The sequence below is a fragment of the Erythranthe guttata genome, chromosome 6 (assembly GCF_056151865.1).
Source record: "Erythranthe guttata isolate IM_541 chromosome 6, IM_541, whole genome shotgun sequence".
Lineage (NCBI taxonomy): Eukaryota > Viridiplantae > Streptophyta > Magnoliopsida > Lamiales > Phrymaceae > Erythranthe > Erythranthe guttata.
Window position 1 is genome coordinate 7,407,784 of NC_142538.1, and position 12,012 is coordinate 7,419,795.

General features: G+C 40.1%; 1 protein-coding gene across 7 annotated transcripts; it reads right to left on the bottom strand.

Annotated features, from left to right (window-relative positions):
• On the bottom strand, positions 1-3,167 carry LOC105960398 (amino acid transporter AVT6C). Of its 7 annotated transcripts, none has more exons than XM_012984564.2 (6): positions 2,570-3,167; positions 1,738-2,133; positions 1,297-1,449; positions 996-1,199; positions 365-830; positions 1-264 (listed from the first exon to the last, which is right to left on the bottom strand). In XM_012984564.2, exons 2-6 carry the CDS (start codon positions 2,123-2,125, stop codon positions 141-143), a joined length of 1,335 nt encoding a protein of 444 aa, XP_012840018.2. In that variant the 5' UTR covers positions 2,126-2,133; positions 2,570-3,167; the 3' UTR covers positions 1-140. The 7 variants fall into 7 exon arrangements, with proteins under 7 accessions (XP_012840018.2, XP_012840017.2, XP_088675894.1 ...); XM_012984563.2 differs by having other exon boundaries at positions 1,738-2,130; positions 2,570-3,040; XM_088819768.1 differs by having other exon boundaries at positions 1,738-2,127; positions 2,536-2,753.
• Between the last annotated feature and the right edge of the window lie 8,845 nt (positions 3,168-12,012).

Below are 12,012 nucleotides of genomic sequence, written 5' to 3' on the forward strand. Positions count from 1 at the left end.
TTGTCAAGCATGTAGTATAACAAGGAATATATCGTTCGTTTCTTCTCAAAATAATCCGGATAATAAACGAGAGATAATGGCCATTCAACAAGCGGAGCTAACAAAGTATTGTATCGTTTCTTGGTCTACATTTTCAATCGTCACTTATTTCCAAAGTAATCCGACAAATTTGAGAAAATGGCAATCAAGCTCGTTCCAACTGCCAGCAAGATCACCAACACTGCCAATACCTTATCCCGCCTGGTCGACATACACCGAATATCTCTGCAAGTACCAAAAAAAAAATTAAAAATAATAATATTACAATCAAGCAACTAATAAAAAGAATGCATTAATAAAGTAATGGTAACGAAATAAAAATTACCTCAGGACAATCGAGCTTGGGAATATAAACATGAGAAACATGACTGTAGTTGTCCCCATAAACTGAAAGAAGTACCATATATTCGGAATAGCTATAGCCGCCACGTATATAAACGCAAGTAAAATACACGTCAGAGACAAAAATCGAACTCTTTCAGTGGCCAAGAGAGGCCTTTTTGGGAAGAATAATTCATCAACATTGACCCTCAGAGAGTAGTTCATCACCGGAAAAACGAGCATGAGGTGAATAGCGTAACTCAATCTGACAACGTCGTTGATAATAGTACTAATCACAGAATCTGAGATTTCATCGAAGTTGACTAGCATGTCAGCCATTATCGAGTCCCCAAATAACAGGTAGCCAAAGAAGCCAACTGCAAAGTATATCCCAACACATAATACGAGCGATATTCGGACTGCTGAGCTCATATCTGAAGGTCTCCCGAGCTCTGCTCTAATGGGATGAACTGCAAGTACATATATTATCATCTAAATCGGTTTCTTCCATACGTGGGAGAAGAAGTACACACAGTTTTGCAAAAGAGAGATAAAACAGTCGCAATTTTTTTTTTTTTTGCCTTTAAATTTTGCAATCGATATATTTTAGTGGCTCTTTCGAATTGGATTCTTACCGTTTACATGACATCCGAAAGCAGTGGCAAAGATGGGAATAGTGGTGAAGAGACTAATTGCGGAAACGCCATTAGTGAAGTCCGGGACTAGCCTTGGTCGTTGTGCTTTCCCTACCCAGACGGCATGTATTGCCAAAGCCGAGCATATGGCAACAAAAAATGCTGCTAGTAGAACAGATATAGCTGAGGCATGCCTTAGTGAATCTGCAGGTGACAAACTGTACAAATATTGGTCCTCTTGTATTATTAATCCTTAATCATAAGACGGCTTCATAAGTAACCTACAGACTTCCAAACTAACCTATGCGTCGTAGAAGAAGTAAAGGAAGTAAGACAAAGAGCACAACGAAAAGCAGCGAGATTGCTCGTGAGTTCCACCAATGAACACCAAACCATTCCTGTAAAACACCCAAGTGCACTGTTCCTTCCGATTCATTTCCCGACAGAACATCTCCTGTACAATTTATCAGCAAATCGAAAAATGATTAGAATGCCGCTGTTTAACCTAAAAACGAATGTTGGAATCATCTAAAATATTCCAAATCCCATCTAAATCAAGAAACCATTTACAGCAAGAAAAGACACACATTCCAAACAGCCTCAGCAACTCGGAATTTCCGAATTAATAAGCGAAATCGTAAACCAGAAACCCCAATCGAACAAATCTTACAGATACAAACAGATAACATAAAAGATTCTTCAGAGATCCATCAATTACTGTTATTAAACTAAAGAAACTCACCGATTATAATCAAATAAATGATCAGAGCACCGAGATTGGTGATCATGACACAAATTTGGAGCGCAACAGATCCGAACTTCCCAAAAGACTCGGCCATCAATTCGCCATACGAATTCGACTCACCCGAATGGGTGTACTTCAAGAGGAACTCCACAGTGACTTCGACAAAATAAGCGATAACTAAGATAACCACAAAGCTTGGGATTACACCCAAGAACTTAAAAGTCGCAGGGATAGACATAATCCCAGCTCCAACCATGCCGGTGGAGATGTTGAATATCGCACCGGAAATCGAAGCACCCTCGTCGGATCTCGAATCATCGTTGATTGGCTGAAGTTCGGGGAGTAGTGGAGCATCAACTCCACTTCCCTGTTTTTCTACCTTCATCCTCTCTGCTAATGAAAGAAGAATAAAAAAAGTTAGGCCTTTTTTTAATTTGTCAATCTTACAGCACAAATATACTGCTATATATATATATGTATACAGCTCAGTAATTCTGACATGAATTATAGAAAAAAAATATTTACAGCCACATGATTGAGATGCTGAGTTGCATCAATAATGGATAATAACTAGTGGTAGTGAAGGCTGATCTATTTGGAATTTGGATATTTACCAGAGACAGATAAACACAAACACACACACGAGCGCGCATATATAGATATAATATATATAAACCGATAAGGCCAACGAGGAGTTGGAAGAATTCAAAAAAATGAAAAACAGGTAATTATCATTAATTACGTCTCAATTAAGCTTTAAATGGTAAATAATCCGGCGAACAATTTTGGTAATTATCTGGAAAATTAAGAAGAAATGTTCTCCACCTACCAAATTCCGGCCGCCGCGATGAAATAGGCTTGCTCCGGTGGTTGCAGAGCGGAGATTAAAAACCCCAAGTACCTAGAAAAAAACCTTTTAAAAGCGACCACCGCCAAAATTTACAATAGATTAATCAAAAAAATCAATGTGAATTGCCGAATCGGTAGGTTTTTTGATTTTTTTTTTTTAAATTGTGGTTGGTTGTGGGGGGGGGGGGGGGGGGGGGGGGGGGGAGGGGGTGAAAATCGGTGACCCCCAAACCGTAAGGAAACCGCCTCGGAGTTAGCGATAATTGCGGTGAATTTAATTTCTCATTTTCCGTGCGGCGGCCTGACCAACGTCACCACCACCTCCAAATTCCCAGGTCGATTTCTATCCGAATTTTTCCTGATATTTAGCGTTAGGATCTTAATTGCCGTTTAGACTTGGAGTTGACAGCCAAACTAATCCTTGAATTTAGGGTTAATTAGCTAATAGTCCCTTGGATCCACAATAATTAGTAAAAGTTACACACTTTTTTTCTTTTAAATAATTTCATTTGCTGAAAGTTCGTTGAAGCAAATCATGAAACTCGAAGAAATCATTCGGATTTTTTGTCGATTCGACTACATTAAAGCCTTTGGATAATGGATTTTTTATAGGCCAAATTACGGCTAACCCTGAGTTATAGTCAAATTATGAAAATTTCCCTCATGTTTGGGTAATTATAGCCACCCCTTCAACTATGTATTATCTTACGAAAAATTCCATCTAGAGGTAAATTTAGAGATGTTAAATCGGTAAAACCAAACCGAAATTTCGGTACGCCAACATTGCTTACCGTTTACCGAACTGAATATACGATTTGACCTCGGTAAATAACTGAATTACATAAATTATATATAAAAATATTTAAAAGAAGGAATACCTGTAATTACCCAAACAAAATGGGTTTTTTTTCATAATTTGGTCATAGGGTGGTCCTAATTTGTGATTTTTTTATATCTTCGTTCTTTCTAGAAATTTCAAATGTGTTGTGTCGTGGCGACTGCTTAGATGTGTTGAACTGTTTTTAATTATTTTTTCGTGTTCTTAGATTACGTGATTTTGTTTTTGTATATAACTTTTTTTCTCGATATACAGAGAAATTTTATAATTTAGTTTAGTTCTTGATTGGTTAGTCAATAGTCATGTGTCTTCTTCAATTTTTTTTTTCTAATTTTAATTCGTCATGCGTTGTCGAGTTTTTATGTATGAATATGTGCTTAGTGTATTCAATTGTAGGTTTTTATGAGTTTATAAATTGGAAGTGAACTTTAGTCAATTAGTTGCGAATTGATAATGAATTTCTGAGGTAAACAGCATTTCAACCCTCTTATTAAGGAAAATTTGTGCCAAATCCCCCTAAGTTTTTTATTTTGCGTAAAATTCTCTTATGTTTTAGTTTACTTCGCGCGAAATTCCTTTTTCCGCTAAAAGTTAACACCGATAACTATGGAGGAGATTTTATGTAATTTTTTCATAACAAATGGGGATTTAGTGCACATTTTCTACAATATAAGGGAATTTTATGCAAAAATTAAAAAAATTGTTTAAATTTTATATTATTTTCTGAAATTAAGTTAAGAGGAAAGTGACATAGAAAATGGTTAGAGCATCTCCAATGGGAGGTACCAAAATGGATGATCAAATACTAAATTGATGTTTGATATAGTACTTTGATATCCCTACAAAATTTATACATTCCAACGCAATGTACCAAATAAAGTATTATTTTCAAAATAAAATGATTAAACGCTAATTAAACTAATTCAACAACTTTTTAGTATATTGTTGATGAAAACTAGCAGAATTTGTGTCTTCGGATCCTAGTTTGTTACGTGACCCCAAACTAAATCTTTGACAAATCTTGTGAATATATTTGGATAGGAGAGAATATTATGATATATATTATATTATTTTCATATTTATCATACAGCTCGATCTCAAATTCTATGATATCATCTTCCTTTTCTTCAATTTACCATGCATCTAAATCACATTGTTTTAACGACTTTCTGGACGGATTCAGATTCGAACACTGATGATCTTGAAATGCTCATTAGAGCAACTAAAGAAGAAGAAGACAAAAGAAAGAGACAACATTGGTTGAACAATACAAATATCTTCTTCGCGAGAGAAATTTGATGACCTCTTTGATCTAGGTTGAACTTGAACCTTGTTTGTGCCTTCGATATCTATATTTGAGTCGATGCACAACTGTCTTCATACACAAGCGAGTCGTCATTCAAAAGATCCGTGAAACTTCCATTGTAACCTGAATTCATCTTAAAGAGAAAAGATAATATAATTATAAAGAAAAATCAATACACACTAGTAGAAAATTTGCTTATTACTACGAATTTGTTTGCTACAGTGAAAAACCGTAATAAAAGGTAATTTTTACTACAGAACAATTTTGAAGTTGTAGTAAATACTTGGATTTACCGTACCAAAAAAGTATTTGGTACGGCCATTTACCGTATCAAAACTTTTGTCACGCCCGTATATGCTACGGGGGAAATTTGTAGCAAATGCATAGCAAAAGCCTTTTTACTACAAATTTGATATCTTTTGCTACGGTTAATGAACATAGTAAAAAGCCATTTTTCTACTAGTGCCATAAAACATAAAAATCTATTTGGATTACAGGTTCACAAAATACTATAATTAATGAGCTAGAGAATATTATACTAGAATATAGAGCAATCAAAGCACCCAAATATTCATATTAGCAAGAACAATATATATACAACAATCACAAAATCAATAATCAAATAATTTACTTTGTAGTCAGACCATAAAAAAATAATTTCTTTATTTAAAATTATATTCCAAAAGAAAACGCAATCACAACAAAAATTACCAATCAATTATGAATTTTCTTAAACATTTAAAAAAATTAAAACTTTTGTGGGTGATAAGTTTTTCTTGCAAATTATTTATTGAGTTGCGTGAGTTGAGTAGGGTTTACAAGTAGAAAAACTAGTTTTTATACATCAAAAAACTCATTTAAATATACTTATCCGGATTTGTTCGATTCTATACACGGTGAAAAACATCGGGTGGGTTTTCTGCTGCCACGTGTCTATTTTTTGTATTTTATAATAGATTCCCCGCTAGGGTTTACCTTTAGGGATTTTGAAAAAATAAAAAAAAGAACACGTGGCAGCAGAAGACCCACCCGGTGTTTTTCACCGGGTGTAGGGTCGAAGGAACCTACTTATCCATTTTCTTTGGAAATTTGCTGAGATTTATTTTATTACACTTGACATTGCGGTTGAGATTTTTCAGAATTACTTGATTTTTTTTTTTTTTTATTTTTTTTTTTACATTTTTGCACCTCATGGAAGTGAAGTATCAAAAAAATAGTACTTAGATACCTTCGTTGGAGGGGAATTTTTGAGATTTGGAGTATCAAAATGATAGTTTTACCATTTGATACTCCATTTAATTACCCCATTGGAGTTCCTCTTAGAGCAACTCCAATGGAGGCACTAAATGAAGTATCAAACTAAGAAACTGCCACATTGATACTTCAAAATTAAAAAATCCTCATCCAATGGAGGCATTAATGTGAGAATCATTTTGATACTCAACCAACCCGGAGTGTAAAAATACTCCCCGGAAAATGAGGTAAAAAAAATATAACCACCCAATTAACCTATCACTATTTAACACGTGTCATTTAAAAATATAATTATTCATATACTTAAAATTTGATAATCTATTTGATACATGTGGTTGGAGTGAATTTTTAGCAAGAGTATCAAAGTATTATATAAAGCATCAAATGAATATTTAATGCTCCATTTTGATATCTCCCCATTGGAGTTGCTCTTAGAGAGAAAAATATTTTAAGATAGAGAGAGAATTTTTGTAATTTATGTGCATGATTCAATAATTTTTAGTGTACTATTTAGCACCTCCCTATATAAAAATTGAAAACCACGAGAACTCTCCACTATATGACAGTATCTATAACATCTCAACAACTACTCTTATAATTTTCTTCATCAGCTTCTCACTCGTATGAGGTTAATAAGAATTTCAATTTTCAACGTACGAAAGTACGTAACGGGTTTTTTCTTCTTTTTTGTAAATGTTCATATGTATAATCTAAGTTTTTTTTCCTCTTGCAGATGGTGAGACGAATTCTTGGGTCTATATTTTCAATTTTTTGGAGATATGTGTTACATATTATATATTGTAACAAATATATCATGCACGAGTTCAACAACAATTTCAATTTACAATATCTCAAAGTGCTTTAGCAGATAGATAAAACATTTATCGATTTTTTTGTTCATCTTCGTTATCTGTAACATCTTCACTTACACACGTTCTGCAAGTTATCATCCACCACTTATCGCCTTATTTCTGTAGGTTGATTTATAAATTCGAATGAGAGGAAAAAAGGCAAACATAAGAGAGGGGACAAAGACAAACCGAATCTCTCTTGAGAAGTAAGCCCTCGGGGCAATTTTGTTTGTGTGTTCGAATTGTAAATCATTTGACATCAAATTTCTATCAATCGTATTTAAAACCCTTTCACTTTATCATATTTGTCATTTGATACCCAATTGTAAATCGCTACAGTAAAACCTTTATAAACTAATACTTGATAAATTAATAACATCAATAAAATTAATAATTTGTCTAGTCCCAACTTGGGACCGATACAAAATTGGACCCTAATCGATAAAATAATAAGATAATATTTTTTTTTTAAAATTCCAGTGTATATATATTGGTCCCAATGAAACTATAAAATAATAATTACTAAAAGATTCCAAATTATAAGATTGTAAAAAATAAATCTATAGTTACTTATTTTTGTGAAACTTTAAATTTATATTGAGTTCATCTTTAAATCTCCTCATTGCTCTTAAAAGTTGGGCGATTGTCTTCTTGTATTGCAATAAAAAGTTGTGAAGAGTTGCATTGCGTTGGTACCATGGACTAACTTTTTACTTATTAAAAATAATGAACTTGACATTTGGGCTTTTGAATGGGCATGGTGGCCTTACTTTTGTTCTAAGTTGCTGCCGTGTGTGGCATGATTTGTGGGTTCGAAATGTGGTATTTTCTGAGTTTGCGTTGCGTGTTGGATATTTGGTTGGTTGGTTTCTATTGTGGGTGAAATGGAAGCTGTGCTTGGGTGATTTTCGTGGGTTGGAAGTCTCCTTTCTTGATTGGCGGGGCAATCGAGATAAAGTACTAGTTGTGCCAAAAACTAGTATTTTCATTTGTGGTTGGGTGCTGCCGTTTGAACGTGGTTGGCGTTCGTTTTTCCGAGGGCTGAAAGAATTTGTGGGAAGTTCGTGGGATCAGACTTGGGAGTTGGGATTCGATGTGGTGCTGTGGATCAAGCACAATCGTGTACGGTGGCAAGACAAGTGGAAACGAGGGAAAGCTGAAGCCGATGGTGTCGGTTCGACGAGGGCGTCGAACATCGTTGGTGGGGGAGGTCTGTTACCCCCTTAATCGGTGGTATCGGTAATGACTCGAGTGTGGCCGAGTCATGACCGATAAATGGTGCCAAGTGAAGGTTGGCACAAGACAGCCACACAATCGGCCAATGAGTGGTCGAGTGTCGGACAAGCATTCGGGGTGTTTTGTCCGAGAAAGCAAGGACCGGCTTGGTTCAAGTGGGAACGGTGATCGAGATTACTTGTGGCTGGCACGGGCGTTGCTCGGCAGCAAATGCGGACAAGCGTGGGCAGTGATCGGCATGCGGCCGATAACTTGGGCAAACGAGCGTTCGAAGGAAATCGACCACGACTTGACAAGCGTGGGCAAGTCGATGAAGGCAGCCCGATGTGCGGGCGTGCCAAAGACCGTGTAGTCAAAGAAATGGTGCCAAGAAATGTTGGCACAAGGCAAGCTACACATGGGCCAAACGGTGGCCGAAAGTTGGGCAAGTATTGAGGTGCTTGGCCGAGAAATACAAGGCAAGGGTTTCGAGTGATTGGCAAGCATTGAGGTGCTTGGCCGAGAAAAGCATGGCAAGTGTTGACAAGGCAAGCGGGCTGAATTAAACGCGTGCGGGCGGATTCGATCCTTGGGCGTGCGTGAGCGCCGATTGGGCAAGCCGGGCAGCTAATTGACTCGGGAAGTTAAGGAAGGCAGTTGCGGAGCGGTTGGCATCAGCAAAGGCTTAGAAAACCGTCCCTTTATGTTAGATTAGTGAGCCAAGTGGCTGGCCTGCGTGCCGCCATGTGTCCCTTGGCAGTTTAGTGAGTAAACTGCATTGTAACTTGTATTTATTGGCCCTTGAGTGCACAAATCCGAACCAGCCATAGAGAGTGACTCTGATTGCAATCAATAGCATCTGTTGTGAGGATTTTGTGTGTGCACCAAGGGCTTTCCTTGTATTGTTCGTGAGTGAATTAATAAAGGTTGAGCGTTGCTCGTAAATTGCTTGTGTTGTTCGATTTCCGCTGCATACTTGTGATTGTTGCTGTTCATTTGATAGAACAATGGTGCCATACGTTTGCGTGAGGAAGTGCTGAGTAGGCTGACTGATTTAGTGCGTAAATCAGGCCGTACGGTGGGAAAATTTCGGTGGTAAATTAACCCCTGTAACAGTTGGTATCAGAGCCCGGTTCTCGGGTTCTGAACGGTGTTCTTCGACATGGAAGATTCGGGTTCTTCCTCAATGATGAATCCTACACGAGCAGCGTTGCTCGATTTGGAAGCGAGGTTGCAACGTCTTGAGACTCTTGTTGGGCCGCCCGTTGATCTGAGAGCAACCCCTATTCTCCAACAACTTGTTGATGGGCAACAAGCGTTCGAACGGCTATCCAAATCCATAGCCGATCTACCAGAATTTGTGGAGACTAGGATGGCAAGTGCTGCTGAAGATCTTGGGTTGCTAAATGATGCTGTTGAAGCCAAGTTGGAGACGGTTTTGACGGATTTGGCTGTGGTGAAACGGGCGATTCGTGAGGGGACGTCGAGTGCTGTTGAGGGCAGATCGTCGTCGTCCAAAGTACGGGTGCCCGAACCTGCTACGTTTGGTGGTGCACGTAGCGCAAAGGAGTTAGAAAACTTCCTTTGGGACATGGAGAACTATTTCCAGGCAGCGAATGTGTCCGATCAAGAGAAGGTGACCATTACAAGCATGTACTTGTCGGGTGATGCGAAGTTGTGGTGGCGAGCACGTCTTTCCGACGATGCTAGTGCCAATCGGGACAAAATTGAAACCTGGGAATCGTTGAAGAGGGAGTTGAAAGAACAATTCCTTCCTTGCAACACGAGTTGGTTGGCAAGGGAATCCCTTCGGCAATTGAAGCACAAGGGAAGTGTGAGAGAGTATGTCAAAGAATTCAGTTCTCTGCTCCTTGACATACGTGACATGTCCGATGAAGATAAGCTGTTCAACTTCATGGCTGGCTTGCAGCCATGGGCTCAAACCGAGTTGCGGAGACAAGGTGTGAAGGATCTGCCAAGTGCCATCTCGGCAGCGGACCGACTTGTCGATTACAAGGTGATGGGGGCCGATGATTCCGATAAGGAAGGCTCGAAGAGGGATAAGTCCAAGGGAAAGAAGTTCGGTGGCAAGGGTGGCCGAAATTGGAAGCAGAAAGAGAGCGGTGATGGCGAAGGGTCCTCGGTACAAACGAAGACCGTTGGACAGCCCGTCGTCAACAAGCAAAACCGGGGCTGCTTTCTATGTGACGGCAACCACCGGATGAGGGACTGTCCTAAGAAGAGCAAGTTGAATGCTTTGATGCGGGAGTCGGATAGTGAGGATTCGGACGAAACGAGGCGTGCGAATCCGATTCAGTTGCTGAGTGCTTTGGTCGTGGACAAGGCACCAAACGGCACCAAGGGCTTGATGTATGCCTCGGTGCTGATCAATAGCAAAGAAGTGAATGCGATGGTTGATTCGGGAGCAACTCACAACTTCGTTGCCGAGAGAGAAGTCAAGAAGCCGGGCTTGACTCTCTCAAAACATGCAAGTCAAGTGAAGGCTGTGAATTCAGAAGCGGGGCCGGTGAAAGGCAGAACCGATGTCGATCTTGTGATCGGTTCTTGGAAAGGGCAGTGCGGATTGACTGCCGTACCACTAGATGATTTCGATGTGATTTTGGGGCAAGAGTTCCTACTTGCTGCCAAGGCTGCGGTGATACCATTTCTCGGAGGGCTAATGATTATGGACAAAGAGAGTCCATGCTTCGTCGAATGCTCGTACGTGACGAAAGCAAAGGCGGGAAAGAGACCGGTAGAAATGTTGGCTGCGGTGCAATTGGAGGCAGAATCGAACGACGAGGAGTCATCGAGCCTAATTGCAGCCGTTCGAAACAAGACGGTGAATTCTCGGGCTGGTTTGCTTGTACGTGCATTGCCGAGAAATGAGACAAGGGCTGAAGGCAAGTTGAGGTATTCATTTGGGCTTTTGAATGGGCATGGTGGCCTTACTTTTGTTCTAAGTTGCTGCCGTGTGTGGCATGATTTGTGGGTTCGAAATGTGGTATTTTCTGAGTTTGCGTTGCGTGTTGGATATTTGGTTGGTTGGTTTCTGTTGTGGGTGAAATGGAAGCTGTGCTTGGGTGATTTTCGTGGGTTGGAAGTCTCCTTTCTTGATTGGCGGGGCAATCGAGATAAAGTACTAGTTGTGCCAAAAACTAGTATTTTCATTTGTGGTTGGGTGCTGCCGTTTGAACGTGGTTGGCGTTCGTTTTTCCGAGGGCTGAAAGAATTTGTGGGAAGTTCGTGGGATCAGACTTGGGAGTTGGGATTCGATGTGGTGCTGTGGATCAAGCACAATCGTGTACGGTGGCAAGACAAGTGGAAACGAGGGAAAGCTGAAGCCGATGGTGTCGGTTCGACGAGGGCGTCGAACATCGTTGGTGGGGGAGGTCTGTTACCCCCTTAATCGGTGGTATCGGTAATGACTCGAGTGTGGCCGAGTCATGACCGATAAATGGTGCCAAGTGAAGGTTGGCACAAGACAGCCACACAATCGGCCAATGAGTGGTCGAGTGTCGGACAAGCATTCGGGGTGTTTTGTCCGAGAAAGCAAGGACCGGCTTGGTTCAAGTGGGAACGGTGATCGAGATTACTAGTGGCTGGCACGGGCGTTGCTCGGCAGCAAATGCGGACAAGCGTGGGCAGTGATCGGCATGCGGCCGATAACTTGGGCAAACGAGCGTTCGAAGGAAATCGACCACGACTTGACAAGCGTGGGCAAGTCGATGAAGGCAGCCCGATGTGCGGGCGTGCCAAAGACCGTGTAGTCAAAGAAATGGTGCCAAGAAATGTTGGCACAAGGCAAGCTACACATGGGCCAAACGGTGGCCGAAAGTTGGGCAAGTATTGAGGTGCTTGGCCGAGAAATACAAGGCAAGGGTTTCGAGTGATTGGCAAGCATTGAGGTGCTTGGCCGAGAAAAGCATGGCAAGTGTTGACAAGGCAAGCGGGCTGAA

Bases quoted from the DNA above. Each gene is read 5' to 3' on its own strand.
- LOC105960398 (XM_012984564.2), bottom strand. From the start codon at position 2,125: ATGAAGGTAGAAAAACAGGGAAGTGGAGTTGATGCTCCACTACTCCCC. The intron at 1,450-1,737 runs GTGAGTTTCTTT...TAAATTGTACAG, and splicing joins CATTTATTTGATTATAATCG to GAGATGTTCTGTCGGGAAAT. The intron at 265-364 runs GTAATTTTTATT...TGGTACTTGCAG, and splicing joins CCAAGCTCGATTGTCCTGAG to AGATATTCGGTGTATGTCGA.